The following is a 27,343-nucleotide window of genomic DNA, read 5'->3' as shown; positions in this document are numbered from 1 at the left end:
ACCTTTTCCACTGGCACTTGCGCTATTAACTTTTTCAGTTACTGGCGCAAAACATGATTTGGTCGCACAAATTATTTATAGTAAGCCGCTCTCTGGATAATAATGAACAATAATGAAACTGTACTGCATTAGGGGTGGAACGGTACACAGAAGTCACGGTTGGGTTCATACCTCGGTTCAGACATCACGGTTCGGTACGATTTCGGTACAATGGAGTGAAAAGCAAAACAAAAATGCAGAAGACATTTTTATAAATGTCTTAAGCCTTGTATTTTTAAGTTGTATAAGTTTTATTAATAAAGGCATAGAACCAGTTTATTTGTAGTGCACTGACAATAGTTTTATATAATTAGTTTATTAATTAAATTAATAAAGACTAAATGACCTTGATATATGTTTGGTAATTGTACCTGAATGAATTTAAAATTAATTTGCTATATTTCAGATCAGTAGATATTGTTTTCCTTAATTTTAAGTAACCCTAACTTTATTCTCATCTGAATTATAAATAAATGATTTCCGTATAAAATAATTACCATTAAAAACACATTTGATTTTCTTTTTTAATCAATGTAGAATGTGTAACTTAAAAATAAACAGATTAGTGCTCCGACTCTGAGGACAAGAAATGAAAACCAATGCGATATGATGAATCTCCAAAAGATGGAACACACAGACTGTTTTTAAATGGGGTTGGATAAATATGTTTTGCTTTTAAAACGGTGTGTGTGTGGTTGGGTTACAGTTGTAGGTTACAGTTTGACAAGAGTTTAGAGTGTGACAAAAGCACAATGTTGTGTTTTATTGCGAGTGTACACAAATATAAGTAAACACTTTGCAGTTTGAATCATGTCCTGTATGAACAAAATGACGGAGTATGTTTTTATGTTTCCACTGTTCGATCGTTCCACTCTCTCTCTCACACACACACACACACACACACATAGTTCGATCGCGCCCGCGTCTCTCTCTCACACACACACACAGTTCGATCGCGCCCGCGTCTCTCACACACACACACAGTTCGATCGCGCCCGCGTCTCTCTCTCTCTCTCTCTCTCTCTCACACACACACAGTTCGATCGCGCCCGCGTCTCTCTCTCTCTCTCTCACACACACACACAGTTCGATCGCGCCCGCGTCTCTCTCACACACACACAGTTCGATCGCGCCCGCGTCTCTCCCTCACACACACACAGAGTTCGATTGCGCCTCTCTCTCTCTCTCTCACACACACACACACACACAGTTCGATCGTGCCCGCGTCTCTCACACACAGAGTTCGATTGCTCCTCTCTCTCTCTCACACACACACACACACACACACACACACACACACACACAGAGTTCGATTGCGCCTCTCTCTCTCTCGCGGGGCTGAAGCCAACTTGATGTGTTGAATGCTCAGAGCACGTTATAAAAACGTATACTTAAAATAGGCTACACATTTGTTTTAATAAATGCTCATAGTAAATCCTAGCATATTGCCTAAAACATAAGGTAGGTACAAAAATAGTCAGTGATACATTTGCGACCCATTAAAAATTAGGGTCGCAATGGCATTTCAAAAGGTCGCAGGGTAGTTCCCTGTATATATGAGTGTCCACACCAATGAACAATATTGTTCTGTTTATTATACTGCAGTTTTGTTTTCTGCCGCTTTAAATTCTTTAGTAGGATGGAGGTAAAAAAAACATTGAAAGTGATTTCAACGATATTGTTTCTCTGTGTCGTTATCGTGGTGGTCGTGGTGAGGACTCTGCTATTCTTTTAAATTTAGAATGATTTTTACAACTATCTTTATTGTTGTCGTTATAGTCCTGGCCTTTATTGTTGAACTCTGCCATATAGATAAATGTAATAATTTCTCACATTCAGGAGCGAAGTCTGGCCCCTCACACTCTACAGAGGCAGTTTCACACCTGGACTCTACGTCTGCATCGGGTGTCCTTATGGCCAGTGAGGATTTCACAGGACATCTCACTGGAGATGCAGCTGGTGCAGAAGAGAAGCCTGATCCAGTGGAGTCGTGCAAGCTGGAAGTCACTGAAGCAGGTGTGAATGAGCCAAACCCTCAAAACAGCCTGATGGAGCAGGAGGAAGAAGAGACGCTCCAAGAGGAGATGGAGAAAGATCTGGATTTAAGACAACAACCGGATGTGGACCAAGGAAACAGTCCAGAAAAGGACAGTCCAACCGACCAGGGTGAAGAAAAAAATTGTGTACAGGGACACTGTGAACAGAAGGATGCTACAGAACTAGTGAAGAACGAAGACAAGAACAACGCAGAGAACACGGCACAGTTTTCACACGAGCTTGTGATTGCTAAAGTTGAGGACTTCACGAATGAAATGGCAATAGATTTGGACCAGACTGAGGATCGGGATGGGAAGATGGAGGTAGATCGACCAGAAGATGCAGGTTGGTGTGATCTAGATGCTTTCTTTAACGTTTTGTTGAGATGAGTTGCAAACCTTTTATTTATATTGATATGTTACACAATTTTTATATTTAACAGGAAAATTGTTGGCTAAACCCATAAAAAGTGAGAAAACTGAACCTCCTGCCATGGTGAGCAAAATATCACTATTTTATGTTTACCATTGAATTTAGTTTATTTGTTAACCCATGGAGAAGTACGCTCCTTACACTAAAACCCTCTTCATCTAAATCCAGCAAACACTTTCAGTGGTAAAAACTGAGTTGAAACCTCAAGTGGCCCATCCCTCCATCGCCATACCAGTGAAGGTGAAGGATGAGCCAATGGATGAGGAGTATGAGAAAGCGTCGACACATCTACAGCCAGTGGGAAACATTAAAGATGAGCCTGACACCGCAGCTGTGAGTTTCACCAGGGATTTCCACCTTTTATTTATTTTTTTGTAAAGGTGAAACAAAGGTTGAGCTATATATATATATATGATTTGAATACAGGGTGGGTTTATGTGGGTAATTACTGTGCTATAAATGTTACACCCTATATATAGGCCTGTCATGATTTAGTCTGACACATAATTGTAATATGAATAATTGTGATTAATAATTTAATTGAATTTAAATGGGGGGAAAGGCTAAATACACACATACAACATATTTTTAAAATATTTTTAAAAGAAGTCTCGTATGCTCACCAAGGCTGCATTTATTTGATCAAAAAGACAATAATAAACGTAATGTTGTGAAATGTTACAATTTAAAATTGTTTTTTATATTTGAAAACATTTTAAATTGTAATTACTCCAGTCTTCAGTGTCACATGGTTCTTCAGAAATCATTCTAATATGCTGATTTGCTGCTATTGTAACGTTTCTAATCACTAATGTTGAAAAAAGTTTGTGCTGCTCAATATTTTTGTGAAAACAGTGATGCATTTTATTTCAAGATTCTTTGATTAATAGAAAGTTAAAAAGAACAGCATTTATTTGAAATAGTTTTTTTTTTTTTTGCAACGTCTTTACTGTCACTTTTGATCAATTGAATGCAACCTTCCTGAATATTTTGCTACTTTACTGCACTAGAAAATAAAATGTAGTCATCTAAAGAAAATGTCCTTATTCAAATAGCGAAAGGTGATTGGTATGTAAGGTGCACAATAATCTCAATGAGATTAATGAAATAAGCCAACAAGTCAAACCATATGACATTTTTCAGGCGATAAAAACATGCATTTGTTTTGAACACCATTGTGTTCTTGCTTTCAGGATTTTAACCAGACACCTGATGCTATCAAAATCAGCGCAGTGTTCTCTGTTGGAGGAAATGCCACATCCATCGGTATGAACTCTAAAAATATATTTTGATATTTTGCTACCTGGGTGAATAGTGAAAGTCACATCTTATATTTCTTACTTATTCCTCTTCATGTGACTGCAACTCCAACAGTCGACCCAGCAAAGGCAACACTAGGCCCTACACTATCCCTTCGTCCACTGGCCCCTGCCAATCCGATTGGTGTGGTCTGCACAGGATGTCACAAAGTCCTGCTAAAGGGACAGACGGCGTTCCAGCGCAAAGGCTGTCCTAAACTCTACTGCTCACCTCAGTGTCTCTGCAGCACCTCCACCATGGTGGTCAAGATACCTCAGAAGAAGCAATGTTACCACTGCCTCAAGTATGCATACATTAAAACCTTTACATTTAATTTTTTCAAATGATCATACCATTTGCATTACATTTGATGTTTATGCTTTTGCATTCAAAAATGACTTCCAAAGCATTCAAATACATCGTTTTTGAATATGAACTAGGCCTGTCTTAAGTGGCATTGTGTCTTGTGCCCCCTTTTTTTCTTTTCTTTTTTTTTTACCACACCAAAACTTAGTTAGTTCACCCAGAAAGGAAAATTGACATTTACTCACCCTCATATCATTCTAAATCCATAAGACATTTGTTCATCTTCGGAACACAAATGAAGATATTTTTAATGAAATCTGAGAGGTTTCTGTCTCTCAATTGAAAGTCTATTCACCCAAAATTTGCATCCATCAAAACATTCATGAAGAGATTATTATGAATTAAATCCATATCAATTGAGCAGTTTAATCCAAGTCTTGATTGCTTTGATTAGTGAACATACATGGAGCATTTAAATTTGGTCATGGAAGCTCAACTACGCAAACCAAATGTTTTTTTTGCTCGCGCTTCAAGCAGGCACGGTTGAGCTTCTATTTATGTTTGCTGATCTAACAAAGCCTAAATTAAATGTGTTCTGTTTATAATATAAAGTGTCATGTCTCTTCAGAACACTTGGATTAAACAGCTTGGTTTTTTTATGATCTCTTTATGAACGTTTTGAAGCATCAGAGTTTTGTGTAAATAGACTTTCAATGGAGCGACCGAAATCTCTCAGATTTCAATAAAATATTTTCATTTGTTTCATTGTGTGTCTTACGGGTTTAGAACGACACAAGGTTGAGTAAATGACAGAATTTTATTTTTGGGTGAGCTTTCCCTTGAACACTTTAATATTATTATAACATGTTGCTTTGTTATATATTATAATTTAACCTTTTAAAATAATATAGCATATATAACTTTTTACCATTTCTCTTTCTGTGCAGAGACATTCTTGACCCAAAAGATGTAGTCAATGCCCCGGTGGACATGTCAGGGACTTTGAAGGAGTTTTGCAGTCAGAAATGCCTCAGCGCTTTAAAGTTCAAATGCAGTGTGTGTCAGAAGGCAGGAATGGTGAGTCTCCATCTCTATCTGTTCAGCTGCACTGGAGCACTGACTCTTCGGCATGCAACATTAATCATGTTTTTGACACCTAAGGTCCTGTTCACACCAAGACAAATATTCAATGTGATAAACATTTTAATTTAAACGAACAGCTGTTATTGTGTGTGTTCAGACACAAGCGTTTACATTTCTTTACGGAGGTGATCTAATCCCTTTTCCATCGCACATTTGCACTTTCGGCCACATGCCCAGAGCCTGCTGATGTTACATAAAATTGACTTGGAGGCGCTCACAATTTTGCCAAGCGACAGTAAATGGCAAGAAGAAGAATCTGGAACTGGCTATCTCACCACAGCGAATACAAAAATCTTATCGGCTCTTTGAAAATGTACATTTTGGTTTTACTTTCTTTCTCTGTGACAAGTAGGAAAGTTGCGCTGTGCTTTTGGTACCTGGCTAACCAGGTTTACCATTTTGGGGTAACCATTTCTTCTGTTCCAAAAGTGCCACCTACTGTCAGAAGAAATTTAGATTGGACTGAAACATTCTCTCCCTAAAAAGTCCCACAATGCACCCTGGAAACCAGGGCGCCTCGAAGCTCACCATGTTCCCTTAAATCGCAAATTCTAAAGCATTAAACATAAATCGCACGAGCCAACTCGCCACACATGAAGACACTATATAGATTTTAAAAAACAAACCATATTTTTATTATATTTCAGAAAGATATCTGTGCTGCTGTTGTTCATAAATACCAGTGGTGAAATTGAACCAATGTCTGAACCGACAAATTGCACATCACATTTAATTTTGACTTTTAAAATTGTGTTGGTGTGAACAGGCCTTTAATTCAGATGATATGAGATAAAGGTACTGTGAAATAATGTCAAGACAAAAACTTTGTTGCATTATCTTTTCTGGCTGCAATTATTTTAATACATCACACAAGAAGACTTAGCAACAGGTATTTCATTTCAGTCTTATTTGACTCAAAGTTAAGCAGGCACTGTTTAGTGTACCTGGAGGTTCCAGTGTCTTTTTTCTTTCTTGTAATGATGGCAACCATTTAAAATACTCTATTATTAATGGTTAAACAGATGAGAGACTGTAAGAAACTGTAAAGGGTCTGCTTTCATGTGTCCACTCACAACAACAAAAAAGTGCTCTGGTAAAATACAGAAAACATTCAGAAGGTGCTTTCTGCTGTTTTGGTGTCTGTGATCTCAGAAACTCGGCATATAATTGCTGCAGTGACATGAGAGATGTCTCTACAAAATCGAAAGATTCGAAAAACAAATATTCTCTGATTATGTAATGCAAATTAAATTGACACTTACTCATGTAATTTTAATTTAGATGCCTTATTTAAATTGATATTTATATTATCTCTTTATTTATTCAATTTAGGAATGTAACACTTAAAACAAAGCATTCATATATAATTTGAAAGAATAACTAAGCTTTTAGGTAAGGCAAGCATTATTTTATAGATTGATATACTTCAATAATTAGAACTAAAATGTGGCAAGCATATACGAATAAAAATACGAATGCACGTTTTTCATATTAAAGTGCCCCATTATACTATTTTAAAGGTTCCTAATTTTGGTTTGGAGGTCTCCTACAACATGTTTACATGCATCAAGTGTCAAACACTTTAATTTTCTCATTATTGGTCCTTCAGTGTTTCTGTAAAGATTGATTGTTAATAGTAATTTAAAAACACGCTAAAATGTAAACCATTTTCATCTATTAATCCATGTAGGTTGAATAATATCTGTCGCTCTTGGGTCTGACTGGCTGCTGGGCTCATGAATATTAATCACATTTGTCTGCGTTCGCCCAAGCTGATTGGCTTGGACCGTGATAGGTGGGCGCTAGCCAATGAGATTGCCGTTTGTTTATTCTCCATCTGCCGAAGGATTCGAACGGCTAAAATAATAAATAAGCCAAGTTAATCATTTTGACAAGAAAAAATAAAAATATTCACTAGTTTCGTTTTCATATAGCGCGTCAGTTCTACTACTGTTTTGCTCCATCGCTCTCTCTGTGTGTTGCCGCTGTCAGTGAAGCGCCAGTGAGTGAGGCGTCACACAATAGAGACGTGCTGTTAGTCAACAAAAGAGTGCGCATTAAAACGCAGCGTTCTGCGTTCCACCTCGATTTATTCCCGCAAGATTTAATATTTATGCGAACATTTGACTCTTATTGAAGATGTTAACTTAGATGCAAAACGTTACCGTTAATCTGCCTGATCTATTTATCGCGTTCTATGCGCTCCCACTCGGTTATGACCTGGGCGAGCAATACAAATATGGTAAAAGCTCCCCCATCAATGTGATAAAAATAGCATAGCTTCATCCGATTCATTCACTTTTCATCGCTTTTGGAAGATGGCACACTGCACGTGTGAGGAACCTGTCGTGACCCTGGACAGTGAGGAAGAACTCACCTATTCCTCAGAAGAAGAGCACGAGTCTGATGATGAATGGTTGCATTTTGAAGAGCGAATTGATCCAGAAGAGGATTTCAGTTCTGAAGAGTAAGTCTATTCTTTCTTTAGGTAGCATCTTATGGTTGCACTTTATTTTACAGTACGTGCACTTTCAGTGTACTTACCAAGAAAGTACTGAATAAGTTACTACATGGGTTAGGTTTAGGGGTAGGTTCGGGACTAGTTTCTAGTTATTACCCTATTATTGTAATGACTGCAATAAACAGTATGTAGCCTACACGTGAAACAGGACTGTAAAATAAAGTGCTACCCATGTTATTTTTAGAGAAGCATGTACATATTTTACTAGTTGGGTGGTTTGCCAGACTAAAATAAGAAGGTTTGTTATATTTTGAGTAAAATGTTTATATTATAGTAAAATATGTTGCCCTTGACTTCTAAAACAAGCATGCACTATAATACACTGCCGTTCAAAGGTTTGGGGGTCACTAAGGTGTGTTTTTTTAAAGAAATAAACACTGTTATTCAAAGACATTTTATAACGTTACTAAATATTTCTATTTCAAATGAATTTGTTCTTTAGAACTTTTTTTGGGGCAAAGATAAAAAAAAAAACATTAGTTTCCATAATGTTTTAACCGTTTTCAACTGTTATAGTAATAAATGATTATTTAGCAGCAAATCGGCATATTAGAATGATTTTTGAAGGATCATGTGTCACTAAAGACTAATGCTGTAAATTCAGCTTTGCATCACAGGAATAAATTACCTCTTATTGTATTACTTTAGAACAGTCATTTTAATATTTCACAATAATCTGATATAAATAATAATCTAATAAATTCAGCCTCAGTAAGCATTAGAGATTTCTTTCAAAAACATTAAACATATTACCTACCCCAAACCTTTTGAATGGCATTGTATATTAAAATATAAATATGATATAATTATTTATACTATATTTAATGGAAAATACCTTATCAGTTAAGCTTGTTCACAAATACCTAATTAGGTGTAAATGTTCGGAAGTGCTATAAATATATGCATGTGTTTTTCAGTATTAGGGATCAATCCTATTATCCTATTATTAGCATGCTCACAGGTTATTTTTATTTTTATTTATTTTTGCAGATGTGAGAATGACAGTGACCTGATGCCGGTTGCAAAGAAAGCCAAGACAATCAGGCTGCCGAATCAGGCATGGAAAACAGAGAAAGAAGTCGACTTGGTTCCACAGAATCTGAGATTCCTGCCCTCACGGGAACCTGGACCGCAGCTGCGTACGACTGACTCGTACTCCCCTCTTAGTCTCTTCAAACTGTTTTTCTCTGAAAGCGCTGTGTCAACTTTGTGCTACAACACTAACGCTCAGGCCGCCAGGTCACTTGCGAGGGGTCGCAAATACAAGTGGACTGATATCGACGTTTGCGAGATGTACCGCTACTTTGGGCTGGTATTCTACATGGGCATGGTGAAGCTGAGCTCCATCAGTGACTACTGGCGGCAGGGCAGTCTTTTCTCTGTGCCTTTTCCCGCCACAGTTATGTCAAGGGACCGATACCGCACCATTTCATGGAATATGCACATGAGTCACCCAGCCGGAGACAAAGAGAATGACAGAAAGAAGGGCACAGATGGGTATGACCGCCTTTTCAGGGTCAAACCCCTCATAGACACAATCCGTCTTGCATGCAAAACCACCTATCATCCTAGAAAAAATTTAGCCGTGGACGAAAGAATGGTGGCATGCAAAGCAAACACGGGAATGACACAGTACATGAAAGCCAAGCCAACCAAGTGGGGCTTCAAGCTGTTTGTCCTCGCAGACTCGTCGAATGGATACACTGTGGACTTTTCTGTGTACACTGGAAAGAATACCAATGCCACTGGCCATGGACTACCATATGATACAGTTATGTCTCTTTTGGACAAAAAACATTTTGGATCTGGGTACCATGTGTACATGGACAATTTCTACACAAGTCCGAAGCTCTTAAAAGACCTGTTAGCCCTGAAGTTTGGTGCCTGTGGGACCTACAGAGACTACAGGAAGGACAGCCCACAGAATGCAGATAATTCACTGACCAAAAAGTCCACCAGGGGATCCATTAGGTGGATTCGGGATGGACCGCTTGTGTTTGTGAAGTGGATGGACACACGAGAGGTGTCTGTCTGTTCCACTATCCATCCTGCCTACAACGGAGACACTGTGCAGAGGAGGGTGAAAGAACCGGAAGCATGGAGCTTAAAGACTTTTCCCTGTCCCGCACCCATCATTGCGTACAACAAACACATGGGGGGCGTTGACCTGTCCGATCAGCTGTTGCAATACTACACCTCACAGCACAAAACCCTGAAGTGGTACAGAAAGATCTTTCTACACTTATTGGACATTGCTGCCACCAACTCCTTTACGTTGCACAAAGAGCTATACGGCAACTTGACCCACAAAGCGTTTATGGAGCAACTTATCGCAGAGCTCTGTGATATGTCACTGAAAACACCACGAAAACAGCGCTGTAGTGACCATGTGCCTGTTCCAGGAGCTCAGCTGAGCTCAGATGCCAGGAAAATCGCCTCTGCTGGACGTCGGATCTGTGTGCACTGCAAAGCGGCGCATGGCAAGAAGCAGCAAACACCTTGGAAATGCCAGGCATGTGACGTGCACTTGTGTCTTCAGTTGACCAGGAACTGTTTCCAGGAATGGCACAAAACTCTGTGACTGTGTGCTCGAAAATGTGCTTTTGACCTTCCGTCTGTTTATCTTTCTGTCTGTCTCTGTATGATATTGTACACTATTGTAAATAAACTACAAACAAACTAAAATATATTCTTTCTTTTACTCTTAACATGATTTCTTTTGGTTTCCTTACTGTGGCATCCCCAGATCTGAATATCTCCCCAAATGTGAAACACATCATACAAAGTGCCACACAAAAGTTAAATTAAAGTGTTGTTTTATCTGAATGAATGGACAAAGTGTCACACAAAAGTTAAATTAAAGTGTTGTTTTATCTGAATGAATGGACCAGATGGTTTCACAACATGTTGTAACAGACTCTGATCTACAAAATCCAGTAATCCAAAGGCTTGTGAACAATGTTTTATGCCCCAATATCTGCCTATATTTATATACATAATTTAGAAATATTCAGACCCCTTAATTATTTTAGTTTTTTATTATTGATCAGTGTGCAAAGTTCTCAGTCTTGTTTTTGCTTTGTCATCAAGCTTTATGGAGCTGGTTGTGGGGGAGGGGGGATATTTGAAGCCGTTTAGCATAAGGCAGCAACATAAAATATGAAACAATTAAGGGGTTTGTATGCTTTCTGAATCCACTGTGTTTTTAGTTGTTAGAAAATCAAGCTTTGTTTGCACTGTACATATTGCTCAGACATTGTAGGACAGCAACTACTGTTTAGTTTACTTTAGGTTCATGAAAAGCAAATCTGTATCATAACTGACTGGCTGTTTGATACATTTGCATTTTTGTTACTTTAGATTTCTCTAGAAAACACTATTAGAACAATAGTTAGACTGAAATTGCATTTTTGTTACTTTATATTTCTCTTGAAAAAAACAAAGTATGTTATATTGGGGTTTTTTTTCTGTCTGTGACAATTGTGTAACCGTTTCTGTGGCTGCTTTATAAGATCCATATAAAAATAAAGTTCAGTAGTTTTAAAAGGTTGCATGTTGTAATTGCATTTCTCATAGACTTACACTCATGAAGTGAACTTCAAGGGCTCTATCCAAAAGCTGTGCAGCGACAGCTGCTTCAACCAGTTCCGCTCCTCCAATAAGCTGAACATGAACAGCTGTGTGAACTGTGGTGGATACTGCTATGGCACAGACAGTCAGTGTCCGTCTCTGCGCATAGAGGGCAGTGTTATGAAGTTCTGCAAACAAAACTGCCTCCTAGCCTTCAAAAAGGTAACTGCAAAGGAATACCTAAATATGGCTTGGTTATTTTGTTAAAAGTCATTATTAAATAAATTGATCTTCCTTTTGTAGAAGAGTCTGAAGCCTGTCTCCTGCAAAATTTGTCGTACCATGCGCCCGGTTGCAGAAATGGTGGACGGTCCGAACGCAGACGGAATCCGAGAGCTTTTCTGCTCCGCTTCCTGTGTTACAGCAAATAAAGTTCAGACTGTCAGTTCTTCAGGTAACACAACCACATATTCACATTCTTAGTGGTCTTCTCTTTTGGAAGTATACTCAAATGTCCTTTTTGTTTGCATTCAAACAAGGTGCTCCAGTGGAATGCAACAGCTGCAAGCTGAAACTAACTCCTCAGTATCATCTAGCCATGTCTGACGGAACCATCCAGAACTTCTGCTCCTTTTCCTGCGTAGTATCATATCAGGTAGAGTTTAGTGCTTTTACAGATCACTCTACTTCTATGATTGACGCATTATGAAATAGAGATATTTGAATGTGTAACTTTTTTGATTTTGTTCAGGATTCCTTCAGTAAGATAAAACCTAACAACCAGGTAAACTCCATAACCTCCACCACAAACACCACATCTACCCCAAAACCTGCTGCTCTCAAACCTGCTTCATCAGAGTCCAGCTCATCAACAATGACTAGCGCTCCCAGTGGTCCGGTGCAGACAGTCACCAAGATCCCCTGCTCTCAGTGTCTGAACTCATTCTTCCACAGACCAGAACTGCTGGAGTTCAAGGTACTCCTGTTCACTACTGTAGACTGCAACTAATTAACCAAATATTTCACATAATTGGAGTTCATGGTTTTACAGGTGTAATGAATTCTTGGAATGACATGCAACAATTTGCACAGATTTTTTTTCAAGATATACCAACAATTATTATTTTAACCCTCTGGGCTTCTTCGGTCTAAAATGACCGAAAACTGTTACGTTTTGAAATGTTTAATTTTTATACTTCATTGGAATGGGATGAAACTTGGTGACTGTTGTTGTATTACCTATGTGAACACACAAAAAATCAAGAAGATGATTCGGATATGTTAGAGGGTCGTAAAAAAAAAAGTCACACTTCGCTTCCTCCCGGTCAAAAATGACCGACCATAGGAAATGAATGGGAAATACGAAAAAATAGGAAAACTTTAAAACTTTTGGTGGTACAAACTACAGATCAGCCACTGTGCAGAAAAAGTGTACAGCAATGAAGGGGTGACACTCTAAAACATCAAGAGTGCAAATAAGACACCCCACGCACTCAAACACACACACACACACACACACACACACAGATAAATTGGCAAGACTGCAACAGCAAATTTTTAGAATATGCAAAAATAAAATCAATAAATGAAAAAAAAACTTGCTCAAATGCACGCGCGCACACACACTCACTGAGAGAGATAAACTGTTTGCATTGTGTTCCCTTTCTAACCAAATGTTATTGTTTGATTGTAATCACAATGCAAAACCTGATACTTATCTAAAATTTTTTTTAAAAAAGTAGTCTTTTAGAATATCTAAATATATATCTAAATAAAACAAACGAATAAGATAGAGAAATCATGTCTAAAACAACAATAGGAATCAAAAAGCCTTTCAATGTATTTATATAGGAAGCTATAGGCAGCCTACAGGCGGTTACGGGACATTTCACACATTTATATATTTTTATTTTTAAAGCCACTAGATAGTGCTCTTATTTGATTTTTTTTAGGCCTGCACATTTGTGAAATGTTGCATTTATTGAAAAATATATATATATTAGTGCTGGGCAACGATTAAAAAATTTAATCGCGATTAATCGCATTGTTACGCGCAATATTGAATAATGAATTCTAAAGTAGTGTATTGCGCACTTTTGATTTAAATGTACTGCTACAAAAGTGCAATAACATGTGGTTTGCAAAAACTTTAAAACAAATAAGGTGCTTTTATACCAGCAGTATTCCCTTTACACAGTATCAATAAAATATTTCTTGTAAATCTCAACTTAAACATTAACGTAATCAAATCAAATATTTAAACAAAGCTATTTGCCACTGCCAGGGCATTACCTTTTATCTAGCTTGTTAAAAAGAGTCCAGTTTTCTTTTTTTCTTTTTTTCTGAACAGGTATCTTGTATCAGGGAGCAGCAGAAACAGTCTAGTCAAAGGGTCATGATCACTACTACAGATATAAGTCGACCAACGTTACTTCTCTGATAGCAGCTTAGGTTTGGTCATGGCATGCCATGGTTTCCCACGTAAGATTACATTAAACAGAGGTAAAGCCCAATTTATACTTCTGCGTCGAACTCACGCCGTAGCTGTGTAGCGCGCGTACCCTGACGTGCATCTCTCCAAAAATGTAACGTCAATTCTACGCGTACCGCAAGCGCTGTGATTGCTAGAACCGCTCCCCGTGTTTCACACTCTCCCTCTGCATGTGTAATTGCGCGTCAACGCGGACAACGACGCAGATATATAAATGAAAACCAACGCGTAGTCTATAGCGTAGAGGCTCCGGGTTTGGTCCGACGCAGAAGTATAAATCAGCCTAGAGTGAGGTGAAGTGGTCGAGCACAGGTGCAGCGACAAGCGAAGCGGGTGCGTTCCTGTGAAACTGTTGCGGTCATGCTCGCCTCACGCACGCGCCCGCGCGTTGCCGAAGTTGAATTGTCTAACTTTTTGTACACGACGCGCAGCACAAATCATTGGAAGAGAGACTGATCCTTGGCTCGCTGTTTGTGAGTTTCCAGAATCTAAATAGTTATCAGGACATCAACAGGAGGGAATTCACATGGCAGAGCATCCCCGCTAAACTAAACGCAGGCCTATCAGGTAAAGTTATGTATAATTTTAATTTAAGTTAAAAAGGCTACAGCTGCGTAGCGCACAGAAGCCGTTGCATGGTTACTATCCATAGAGCGCCTGTCATTCACTCGCGGAGCGCTGTCTCCCTTTCTGTTCACCTGAGAGAACCTGCCAAAGCCTCTCCACTGCTTGTTTGGGTGGGTTATTTGCTGGCTGACCAACATCCCACCCCTCCTGTGATCATGGTTTGACTGTAGGCCTATGTGTATTCAGAGCCAGTGAGCAACGGACTTTCAAAATAATAATAAGAAAAAAAACTGCGTTAACCCGCGATAAAAAAATTGTCGCCATTAATTAATAAATGCGTTAACGCGATAATAACGCGTTAACTTGCCCAGCACTAATATATATTAATTCTAATGGAAAAAATAGCTCATGAAAATTATATAATTAATGCAAAGTATAAAAAAAATCTTTAAAGGAGCCGTATGTAAGAAATGTATTTCAATTAATCATAAAATGGCCCTGATTTGTCACTAGACATTAAGAAATCATGTTCATTTCAAATACTTATATCACTGACAACAGTAGTCCGGCCAGGATATTGTCATTTAAAAAGTGAAGTTGCAGCCCTCAACTGATGTTGATGTTGTCATGTTGTGTTTTGGTCTGATGCTCCGCTCTCCACCGATCTACCAATCACGAAGTCAGTAGTGTTGCGGCATCCGGGTTGCCAGCTCTGCTCTAGTTACCACAGCTGCAGCTACAAACGTGTCAGATAAATTCCTGCTGGATCCTGCAGCCTATCTGGCAACCTCGAGTCAGGGAGGAGGGGGAGGGGATACACCGCTCTACAGTAATTTGAAAGTGATTGCAGTACCAGTTTTGGCCACAATCTTACATACAGCTCCTTTAAAAATTCTAAATAATATAAAAAAAATATTATTGAACAAAAATATATTTCATTGGTTTTCCTCGGGGGGAAAAAGTACAATTAAGGCTTCGGTCTTTTTTGACCAGGAGGAAGCTAAGTGTAACCCCTAAACGAAGAAGCCCAGTCAATAACTGATGTACTGGCCATTTATCAGGTCACAATCTAGAGTCTCATTTATTGGCTGAAACTGATATGACTGCTGACATATCATGCATTCCTATTTACATTTGCATTGTAAAGTGTATAGTTAACAATCTGATCAGTAGTTTGTGTTTCTGTATTATTGCTACTCGACAGTGACCATAAACCTAATATGTTGCATGCTTTCCTGACCTTTCAGAGGAAAATGTACGCTTTCTGCAGTACTGCTTGTGTTGAGGAGTTCAAACAGATCAACAACGTCATGGCTCGCTGCGAGTACTGCAAGATCGATAAAGTTGTTAAGGAGGTGAAAAGGATAAACAAGATTGACCGCTGTTTCTGCAGTGAGGGTATGTGCCAAGAGCAAAACTAAGATATAATTTGCATACCATTTGTTTTCTTTTTGATTCGTACATGCATGTAGAGGTCTTCACGGGTCCAAAAATTCATGCCTGAACCGGAAGAGACCCGTAATGTGCTACACCGAACCGACCCGGACCCGTCTATTATTCCAAAAGTTGGACCCAGACCCGTGCAGATCCGAGAAATGCCATAAATGTACTGCCCGGACCCGACCTGGACCCACCCGTCTATTATTTAAAAACTGGACCAGAATCCGGCGGGAAGACACAAACCCGACTGGACCCGATTGTCACATATTATTTCACACAAGTTGCGAAAAATAAAACTTTTTGTCTTACCTAATTTTAGTAGCCGTCGTCTCACTTCCTTGTAACGTTACCTGACTGACTGTGATGCATTACAATCCACCGACAAGAAAGTTCTATCCATGTTATTCCAAGCTTTATCCACTCATTATTTCAGCTTTAAAAGTCCACTTGATGTCACAGTGATGGATGACAAATGCAACTTTGCACATGTACATTCTGACTCGAGTTAACTCGCATAATAACTTTAACTGTTTGCCCTTTTGAACTATAATAACGATTGCTCGTTCAGTGCCATTGCCGCTGACGTTATTTATTTGCTATCATATCTGTGCTCTGCATTGAGTCTGAATCTGACCACCAAAACTTTAAGATTAAACAAGACGGTTCATTTATATTATTATAAAAATGGGTGAAAATGTAAAGCGTGGTTTGGCGGAAGCTCTGGTTGCCATAGAAACATGACGCGCTTGAGACTGCACATGCGCTTGCTGGATGGATCAACCTAAAATATGTTTTTTAACGCAATTTGAGCAAAGTAGAAAACATTTATGTGACAGTTCACCTCAGATTTTGTTGCTGATTTGAATATTACCAATGTATTACACACAATGTTAAACAGACCCGGGACCCGAAGTAATAGATTCGGACCCGACCCGGCTGATCATTTAAAATATAGACCCGAACCCGTACGTGTCCCGGGTCGACGGGTCTCGGGTGCACTGTGAAGACCTCTACATGCATGTCTTAATACCAAGTTGTGTAATCTAATGTGACGTTACAATTAATTTTTCGTTCATCTCTGTACAGGATGCAAGTTACTTTATAAGCATGACCTGGTCAAGCGCTGGGGGAAGAAACACTGTCGCAACTGCTTCTACTGTAGTGGCTCCTCTCAGACTGTAGTCACTGAAGTTTTTGATAAAGTAGAGCAGGAGTTCTGTGGGAGCGTATGCTTACAACAACATACCTTATTAATGCGTAAGGTAATATTTGATCTCTTTTATTATTATTCTTGAGAACTGCAACATTACACTTAAGACATTATGCCGTGGTTGTGGCTGTCAACTAACAGCGAGTACATTTCTGACAGGAAATAAAGTGCTCCATGTGCAGGCAGGCCAAGAAGATGAAAGAGACCGTGAAATGGCTGGGTGAGATTAAGCATTTCTGCAGCTTGCAATGCTTGATGTTCTTTTGCAGTCTGCAGGGCATCACTGGGCCAGTCAGACCTGCAAGCAAACCTCTGCCCACACAAGGTATGTCTGCCTGTAGATATTTGTGGATTTTTTTCCCCTCTGTGGGTTCTCTTTTGATGTTTGTATCTTATCTTTTGATGATTGGTTTCTTCAGGGACAAGCCCAGCGGCGTCTCCAGCCCCTCAAGCTACAGTTAATCGCACATCACTGATCACTAAAGAGGCCGCACCGGTCATTGCCAATGTTATATCACTCTCAAGTGCATCCAATGGACAGCCGTGTGTTACTATCCAAGGTGACTATCCTCACTATCCTATGCACAGTATATCAATACCTTAATGGTTATCGGTCGACATTAGAGATGTTAATTTATCAGTAATATTTATTTACTTTATTAGTAAATTATAAATATATCGATTTATTTTTATTAAATTAGCAATTTAAATTAAGTCATGCAAATTGGATATTTTATTGTGCATGCACATTCCCCTGATTTTTTTTCATCTTGCAGTCATTTAATTAAATAGCTCTAATATTTTAATAACACTGTTAAATGTAACCTTTAGCCAATTTTAAAAAGAATATACATTTTCAATACTGTAATGTTGCAATGGCTAAATTAACTTGTAGTATTGTAAATGTCTATTTTTAGTCTCTTTTTTTTATAACATTAAAATACTTATCGGATTATCTATCTCTGTAAGAATTGTAATATTGGTGCCAAACACATTGCCAGTTACATACTTATTTGCATTGGATATTTATGGCATGAAATTCCCTTGTTTGTTTGTTTGTTTTTAGCAAATAAGCAACTATTCAACTATTTTCTGTCTTATTTCTCACAATAACCTTTTTGCTTCCTCAGGCTCTATTCCAGCTGCTACTGCAAAAAGTTCTGGAAATGTGAGTTTTTCACAATATCAATAGACTGTGCCCCCCCTACCCCCCCTCAACCAGTTCAGTGCCAATCCCACCCGACAGCTAATGTCTCATGTTAAGGTATAGGGTATGGTTAGGGGCTATTATTTGTTCTAGAATTGTGTAGGCAATCAGCACTGTGATTGGTCATGTCAATAAAATCTAAATAAAAGCTGATGTTCCTCTTGAAATGTGTATAAAAATCAAACACTGATCAGTCGTTCTCTGTGTTTATCCCAGGCGGCCAGCACACAGACAGACAGTGTAAAGGCTTCTGCTCCACCACCCCGAATCCTGAAGAACAAGGCCCTACTCTGTAAACCCTTTTGTCAGAACAAAGGCACATCCTGTAAACCCAATGTCTGCGACATGAACACACAAACAGGTACTAGGAAGCACTGTTGCAGACATGTTTATAGTGGGCATTGCATGTGCTGACACTCACATGTTGTGCATGTCGGTTGTCTTCTAGATGGACCTTCTGTGATAGTGATTCCTGTGCCGGTGCCAATCTATGTTCCGGTTCCCATGAATCTCTACACACAATACACTCCAAAGTCTGTGGGGTTACCGCTACCGGTGAGTATATTCCGGTTATTCCCTCGTTATTCCCTTTCCTTATCTTCATCTTTGAGTTTTGAAACTAACTTTGCTACCAGAATCAATATGTTGATTTATTTTGTTAACTGAAATAAAACAAAAAAACTAACATAGCACTCTAAACTAAATAAATGTTTATCACTCAAAATGTCAAATAAACTTACACTAGTATTATGACTAAAATATCACTAGACTACTGAGAACATTGTTGTTGTTTTTTATTATGGTTCTGGTTTGCTCATAACATTTTTTATTTTTTATTATTGTTCTGGTTCGCTCATTATTTAAAAAAATCTGAAACCAAAAACTTTAGGGGGGAAAATACTAAAGATAATAGTGAAAACTAGACAAACTGAAACCTAAACTATTATAATTAAAGTAAATTGCATATCATAGATTAAATTTGAAGGCAACCTATATACTGACCTATATCCCACTCCTGATTACACCCTTAGTTTATACTTGAATCATCATGTGTCTCTGTCTGTTCATGCAGGTTCCAGTGCCCTTGTTCTTCCCCACGACTCTGGACAGCGCTGAGCGCATTGTGAAGACCATTCAGGAAATCAAAGAGAAGATCCCAGATGACCCTTTGGAGGCCGACCTCATCATGATGGCGGAGATGGTGGCTGAGGATACAGAGAGGGAGAAATGCATCACATCTGCTGGTAAATTAGGGACAATTTGATGGTTTTTAATGTTTTTTTTATGCTTGAATGTTCAAAAACCACCTTATTTTTCACTTTTCTTACATTGTTGCAGCTCCTCACTTCCCAGTCTGTCAGTAACGCTCTGTTTAGTTCCTGTTTATATGAAGCCCCTCTTTCCGAAAAGCAAATTTGTTTGCTTGTTTTCTTTTTGTTCACTAGCCTTTTGTTTTGTTATTCAGATCAGGCTGAAAATATAATGGAGGACCTTGATCTGGAAGCCCTTTCCAACAATCTGAGTTGGGAGGAGGACTCAGTGTCTTCTGCTCAGACATGGGATCAACCCCCAGAGCCTGAAAGACCTCCTCCATCCAGATCTGCCACATTGACCCCTGTCTCTACCTCAGTAGAAGAGCCACAGATGGACCTGGAGGCGGATTACCCAGTCGGTAAGAGCTACCGAGGACTAAAGTTGAAACGCACAATCCAAGTTGTTTATTTTCCATTCATGTTTCATGTATCTTTATTAGGGCTGTCGTTAACGCATGCTATTTATTTATCCATTTATTTATTTGTTTTTCGTGTCATTGCATTAAGAAAATGTTGTGATCGTGTGGACTGTACACGTACAATAGCACATGTGCAAGTGACTTGCACGCTTGAAAACAAAGTCTACTAAATAGTGCATACACCCCGAACATGTCTTTCTAACCACACAGCCAAAGGAGTATACTTTTGAAAGGCTCACTTGCTCAACTGTGCGTAAGATGGAGTGGAACATTGAAAATATACCCGGGCCTTCAGACAGCGCGCCGGCCACATTGAGTTCTTAAGCACTTGAAATGGACAAAAGAAAAACCATTATGCCAAAATACCCACTTTGTTGAGTATCCTCGTAAGCAGTATTAAATCAATTAAATAAAGGGCTAAATGATCGTAAGAGGATATCGGATGCGTGTCAGTCCGCGCGTCTTAGTGACAGCAGCCTAACAAACCTGCTGCTGTGATGTCTTCAAAGAACAGAAGACAAAGACAGAATCACTAACTGCTCTTGACTGAATAACTTTTGAAGTTTTAATAAGGATTCATCTATATTTAACTTATTTATGCAGTGAAGACTGTGAAGGGTTTGATAACTTTATTCAATTTCTGTAAATTTTCTACCTCTTAAATCAAATATTTAAAATATAGACCTACTGTCTTTGTTTCTACATTAATTTGGAGATTAAATGTGAAATTATTACAATATAAAAATATATTAAAAACGTTAATGTTCGGTGCGATCAATCTCTTTTAATTACAGAAAGATGTGCAATAAAAAAAATGTAATCCATTGACAGCACTAATCTTGATCCTTTCACGTTTCAGAGAGCATTGAACTTTTCAGAGGGCAAACACAAAAGGTGGCGACAGATTCTGGCAAACGCAAATATCGCAAGAGAGGACGTGATGGCCTCCCTCAGAAGAAACGGGTAAAAACAGCTACTGTTGAATTATTCTCAACGTTTCACCAAAACGTTCAAACACTAACTATAGCAATACAGAATAACATTTATTTTATCATACTGAGGTGGGTGACAAATCAGTTTCTACTGCAATATTTTGAGAGCATTTTGTGCTCGCATTCTCTGTGTTCATTAGTTAATGATCTGTCTAACAGTTCTGTCTAATACGGTATTAGATAGAACTGTTATAGAAAGTAGACAGTATATGAAAGGGTATTAACGTATGGCGTGTGGTTGATGTCCAGTGTTGCTAGCTGAGCAGAAATACATAATCATGTTTGCTTGGTCCCCTTAAGTTGCGTTGGATTTTCTCCTTTCCATGTTCGTGGAGTTAGTTTGTGGAGTACATATATAGGCTATAATCTGGGTTTACACAGCTTTCTTAAAAATGGCGGGTGCTGGTGTTTCGCGTGCGTTCGCCCAAACAGCGTACACTAACGTCACTGGTAGTTCCTAGAGTGCTGTGAAGTAGGAGCTACATTAGTTCCTCCAATAGGAGATCCTAGAACTTAAATCGCTCCTAGAACCTGCGGTGCGAACCCACCAAAATCCGGGTACTTCCACCAATAGTTCTTGGAACTATGAAAAGGTTCCTCCGGTTTGAAAGCCCCTAATATGGCACTTGTTCTGTTGCTGTCAAAGGATGCATGGAATGAGAAGCTTATTGCGAATTGAGCGAATTATCTCATAGTATTAATATCTGGATGAACTACAGCTGCTTAAAAGATTTTGGAATGTTAACAACGTTGCGTCCAAAGCATTTAAAAAAAAAAAGTGATTTTCTTTTCTTTAAAAAACAAAACAAAACAAAAATGGTTACAATAAATAAGTATACATTACTATTCAAATAAAGCCTCTGCAGCTGATATTCAGATATTTAATTATTTAATATTAATGGCCGTTTAGTTTCTGACACACTGTTAGCGGTAGACCAATCACTAGTCTCAGCCTCAGACGTCACGCCCACGGAACGTTGGCTAAACGTCTGATGCATATGGTACACTTAACTGGAAACACTTCAGGAATGTCGAAGTCGTCATCTGATTGGTTGAATTTTAACGGATTTCCGGGGGGGCGCGAGTGTCGCGTTTATTTTCGGTCCGCCAGGAAACAAAGTGCAGACGTGTGATTGCGGAAGAAAAACTGTTGTGTGTACATGAGTGACAATGAGCATTTATCAAGATCAGCTAAACGTAGGATTCTCAAAAGTATGCGAGGTTCACGGCATAGACTCTTGAAGTTTTCTTCTCCTTCTTTGATTTTCTATGCTGACTGACTTGTTGCACGCCGGTCTGTTGTTGTGGGGACATTTCCACGCCCCGAAACGTGACGCTGAACGAAACGAACTGTAATTGGTTGTTTGACATGTCGGTCAAACGGCCTTATGGGCGGGCCTTGGCCAAATAAAGGTGCTATGAATTCCAGACCTTCAGCCGTCAGTCTGAAGGTCTGGCTACGCGAGACTAACCAATCACAACAGACTGGGCCAATAAGGGCACTTTAAATCCGTAAAGTGTGGGGTGCTTAAACATTACTTACTGTTTAAGCACATTACTTACTTCTAGAACTTGTCATTCCGTAAAAAGAAACCGAATACCCTTTTGCGTTCACAAGGAAATGTCAATCGCGATTGACGGCCCCATTTCTCCTGCTCTACTAAGGCTGTTTCATCGTCATGCACATTCGTATCTGTGGAGTTGTCAAATCGTCAAGTCTCAAGCGCTGGACATCAAGAACAGAATTGGTTGAGGTGCTTGACTCCGCAACTGAGGCGGGACGTCGTGATTGCAGGGCTGAAGAGGGAGCTGCGAGCAGGGATATGACGACGCCAAGGCAGCTCTAGCGGATTTGAGAAGCACTCACAAGGGGCTCGTGGAGGCCCACAGGGCTGTTGTGCTGCAGCTGGGAGAGGCACGTGTGACGACACGGAAGTTGAGGACTCGGCTTGATGGTTCACGCACCCCAGCGGCAGACTGTACGAGTGAGGACGGTGTTACCCTAAGTCGGCAAACAACGCCACATTGCCACCCCGATCTCATGTTCCGTCCTCCCTCGAGGGTGCAGCTGGATCTTCTCTTTGAGGAGTCAGAAGTGGCTGAATCGCTAAAGAGTGGACCTCCAATACAAACTGGGATGGTGCGAGGGGCATATTTGCATTGCCAGTGAACCTACAAAGCTTCTTCATTAAGATCCAGAGGTTCCCTCGCATGACCTAGTGACCAAAAATGCATCAAGGACGGGGTCAATGAGTTCTCGCGGTCGCCAAGAAACGCTGATGCGACAGGCTATGTTGCGATACAACAGCAGTAGACAACATCTAAAAATGTAAATTTAATAGATTTGAGTGCTAAATTTGAAAACCTGGTTTTGTCTTTCGTTTGGAACTCTTTAGATATTTAAACTGTTACTATTACTAATAATGTGATGCGTAAGCTCAAACTTGGTGTATAATATTTTTAAATGTAAAAATTGCATGTGACTGACGAATTGGTCAAAAACAAAGCTGAAGCCAGTTTTATGAAACTAGACCGTCATGTGATTGCTTTAAAATCCGTTTTCAGACCTACCTTCTGAGGAGCTTAGTCAGTTCTTTTTATCTTGTCAACTTTGAAGTTTATAAGGTTTGGCCTTCTTGATGTTCTGCTAATTTGCACATGATTTTTCTGGTGCACTTGAAGTCTAGTGATAATGCAGGGTTATACTAATGGGTAACACTTTACAATAAGGTTCATTAGTTAACATTAGTTTATGTATTAACTTACATGAACTAGCAATGAGCAAGACATTTGTTACAGTATTTATTAACGGTAGTTAATAAAAATCCAGCTGTTCATTGATTGTTCATTTTAGTTCACAGTGCAGTAACTAATGTTAACAATACAACATTTGATTTTAACGTATTAGTAAATTTTCAAATTAGTATTAACTAAGACTAAGAAATGCTGTAGAAGTATTGTTCATTCTTAGTTCATGTTAACTAAGGTAGTTAAATAATGTTAACTAATGAACCTTATTGGTTCTTATTGTTACCTACTAATGTTTTGAATAACAAAGGCTAGGGGTAGCGATAGGTTCAGGATTAGTGCGTAGTTATTGCTCGGTTATTATAATTACTGTAAAAAGTATTTAGTATGTACATGAGGAATAGGGCTGTAAAATAGTGCTACTCAGTTGATGTGCAAAATATACTCTTTAATTCAATACATTGGACAGATAACATGAAATTTGTGGTTAAGTGTTTAACTTTTATAATACTTTTATTTATTACCATCACTGATTACATGTTTGATTATTGTTTTATTGGTGTGTGTAGGGCCGCAAGAGTGCAGCAGTAGTTCCAGCCAAACCAGCTCTAGACAACTTCTCAAGCCTCTCCAAACTGCAACATGAGTATGCAGTCAATGCCTGGAGAGACTGGGTGCGCTGGAGGAACGCCCAACCCAACATGGAGACTGCCAAATTTGGCTGTAGGTCTCAGTTTGCTTTATACCCAACATATTATCCCCAAAAGAAAGTTCCACAATTTAAAACAATTATTCATAAAAGTGGCTTAACGTGTTTCACAAGTTATATATATATTTATTTGACTATATGCATTCAGAGGGATTGAACCATAAACTTTACCATTGCTTGCATCATGCTTTACTAGTTAAGCCACACAATCTTCAACATGCCATTGAAGCATCAAACACGTCCTTCAATATTCCACAGCGCGTACTATGACAATAAAGGAGGACCTGTTGAAGTGTTGCACGGCTGAACTGAGCTACGGCCTCTGCAAGTTCATCTCTGAAGTCCGTCGACCCAACGGAGAGAAGTACAGCCCTGACAGCGTCTTTTACCTCTGCTTGGGCATCCAGCAGGTGAAACGAGAAGAAATCACACAAACTCAACACATTCAGTCATGTTGTATTTAGTTTAATTGGCTCTCGTCGATTATGTTTACAGTTCCTGTTTGAGAACAATCGGATGGAGAACATCTTCTCGGATCTCTTCTACACCAAATTCTGCCATGAAATGACCAACTTACTTAAAGGATGGAAACCAACTATTTTGCCCACTGGTGAGTATTTTCAGAAACTGACACGAGACTGGCTTGTTTCTCTGTTGTGCTACAAACGCCTGTGTGTGTGTGTGTTTGTGCAGGTTACGTTCATTCTCGTGTGGAGGAGGAGTATCTGTGGGACTGTAAGCAGCTGGGAGCGTTTTCACCCGGCGTGCTGCTCAACACGTTGCTCTATTTCTTCACTAAGTTCTTCAACTACAAGACAGTGGAGCAGCACCGTCGCCTCTCTTTCGGCCACATCGTCCGCTGCTCTCGAAGCAAGGGCAGCACCAAAGTGGCCTGTTTGCGTTTCTATCCCCCCAAAGATGAGACGAGCTCTGGTCAGTGGTCAGTCATAACCATCGTAGCCTGATTGTGTGTTTTGTGTTCTTGTTGTGTGTATCATTTGTTTTTGCTCAATGTAGATGGCGTCCCTGCAAAGAAAAGAAAGGAAGAGGATGATGACAATGACACTATATATGAGATAAAGGAAAATTCAGACAATCCTCTCCGCTGTCCTGTCAGGCTGTATGAATTCTATATCTCAAAATGGTATGTTTGTTTGAAATGTGAAATATATATATATATACATACACACACAGGGCTTGACATTAACACCCTCCAAATGCGGGTGGATTTCAGCGGTGGCATGTAACAGTCACTCCTTTGGTGGGTTGAATTGGCATATATAAATATAAATTTTTCAATTGTAGTCTTTTAAAATGCACCTGAAATAAACTAAGTGCAATGTAGTGTTATCAAAAAATAAAAAAAATTCAATACATATCAATACTGAAATGTCTGAAACGCTTCCAATACTAAATTTTCCCAGAATAGATACATGATGCCAGCTGCACTTTTTGTGCACAGACAGATATCTCAGTCCTAAATTGAGTTCTCTTTCGCTGCTTAATGTGCTTAAACAGTCAAATACACACAAAATAATGACAAAACGCCGGTCTTGGCGAGTATTCACGTAAACAGTTATGTTTTAAGTGAACGTAAAAGGTTGAAAAAGAAAACGCATGTGAAACAGTATAATGGATCAGTGCATCAGGTCTTAAAGTGACTGCAGCATAATATACCTGCTGCCAAATTGAGATATTAAAAATAACTATATGGTGGTTTTTCCCCATGCTATCGATGTTGAAATTGTGGCCAGTGAAAATGCTGGGTGTATAGTAACTTTGGAAAACCACTATAGCCACAGTGATTGTTGAGCAAAACATTTGTCAAGCCCTGAAATTCTCTTTACTACAAATGTCATCACTGTCACTTTTGATGAAAAAAAAAAAATCATTCTTACTGACCCCAAACTTTTGAACGGTTTAATGTTACAAAATATTTTTATTTCAGATAAATGCTGTTCTTTTGAACTTTCTAAAAAAGTAAATGCAATAAAAATAAGGCAATATCGTTGCTGCCCTATGATACACTCGTATTTTTCTTCCAGCTCACCCAGTGTGAGGCAGTGCACGACCCAGTTCTACCTGAGCCCTGAGCGTTCCTGTGTACCCAGCAGTCCCATGTGGTTCTCGACCACCTCGCTGAGTGATGAGATTCTGGACAGCATGCTCATACGCATCCTTACTGTCAGAGAGCTGCACCTCGAGACGGACAAAACACCCACCGGGACGGATTCAGACAGCGACACGGACTTCAGACCGTGACGCTGAACTGAGACTCACGCCATAAGCGCACATCAAAATTGCAGAGTGAAGGGGGTGTCTCGGGGAAACGTTTCTCCTAGATGGCTCTGTGTAATTCTACAAAGATGACAACCTGAATGCCATTGAATTGGCGTAAGGATATTGATAGTGATTCCAAGGACTGGAAAGGAAGTGTTTTGTCATTGTATTTTCCATGTTATAGTAGTTACGAGGCTGTACAGTTTTTCTTTCTTTTCTTTTTTTTTGGTTGTATGGGTTACATTTAGAGGACAATGCTGAATTTTATACAGTGCCACATTATACACAAGTGATCTTCAAAGGGATTACTTCCCATTCTCTGTATTATGAAACACTAATAACATTGACAGCATCTTTGTACAACAGGCATTAAAAACAGTGGCTGGTGTATCTACCCTTTGTTCATTGTAAAAATGAATGAGGGTTTTCATTCTTTTTGCAACCTTGCCATTCCAGGGTTTATTAATTCCTGTACAATGGGCAACACTGTATTTCTTTGGATAAAAAAATACAATAAAACAATCTCTCGTTTAATGTTTCAACATACTAGCTTTCAAGGTGTATCTTCACAAAGTTGACATTTCAAATAAAGAATGACATGCTTGCCTTTTCCACAGAAA

General features: G+C 39.1%; 1 protein-coding gene across 1 annotated transcript; it reads left to right on the top strand.

Moving 5' to 3' along the window:
• The first annotated feature begins 2,121 nt into the window (after positions 1–2,121).
• On the top strand, positions 2,122–27,343 carry LOC130084340 (zinc finger MYM-type protein 4-like). The gene is made up of 26 exons (XM_056249706.1): positions 2,122–2,421; positions 2,519–2,571; positions 2,677–2,841; positions 3,702–3,774; positions 3,892–4,111; positions 5,061–5,190; positions 11,354–11,569; positions 11,651–11,801; positions 11,887–12,002; positions 12,099–12,323; positions 15,653–15,803; positions 16,932–17,107; positions 17,215–17,380; positions 17,475–17,615; positions 18,186–18,223; positions 18,479–18,623; positions 18,711–18,817; positions 19,335–19,506; positions 19,728–19,934; positions 20,854–20,957; positions 24,304–24,457; positions 24,702–24,853; positions 24,939–25,053; positions 25,137–25,376; positions 25,461–25,587; positions 26,489–27,343. The coding sequence occupies exons 1-26, from the start codon at positions 2,124–2,126 to the stop codon at positions 26,703–26,705; spliced, it is 4,059 nt and encodes a 1,352-aa protein (XP_056105681.1). The 5' UTR covers positions 2,122–2,123; the 3' UTR covers positions 26,706–27,343.

Source organism: Rhinichthys klamathensis, unplaced genomic scaffold (assembly GCF_029890125.1).
Source record: "Rhinichthys klamathensis goyatoka isolate OS25496 unplaced genomic scaffold, OSU_Roscu_1.1 h1tg000060l_1, whole genome shotgun sequence".
Classification (NCBI taxonomy): domain Eukaryota; kingdom Metazoa; phylum Chordata; class Actinopteri; order Cypriniformes; family Leuciscidae; genus Rhinichthys; species Rhinichthys klamathensis.
The sequence above is the reverse complement of the archived record's forward strand: the minus strand, read 5'-3'. Positions and strand labels throughout refer to the sequence as shown.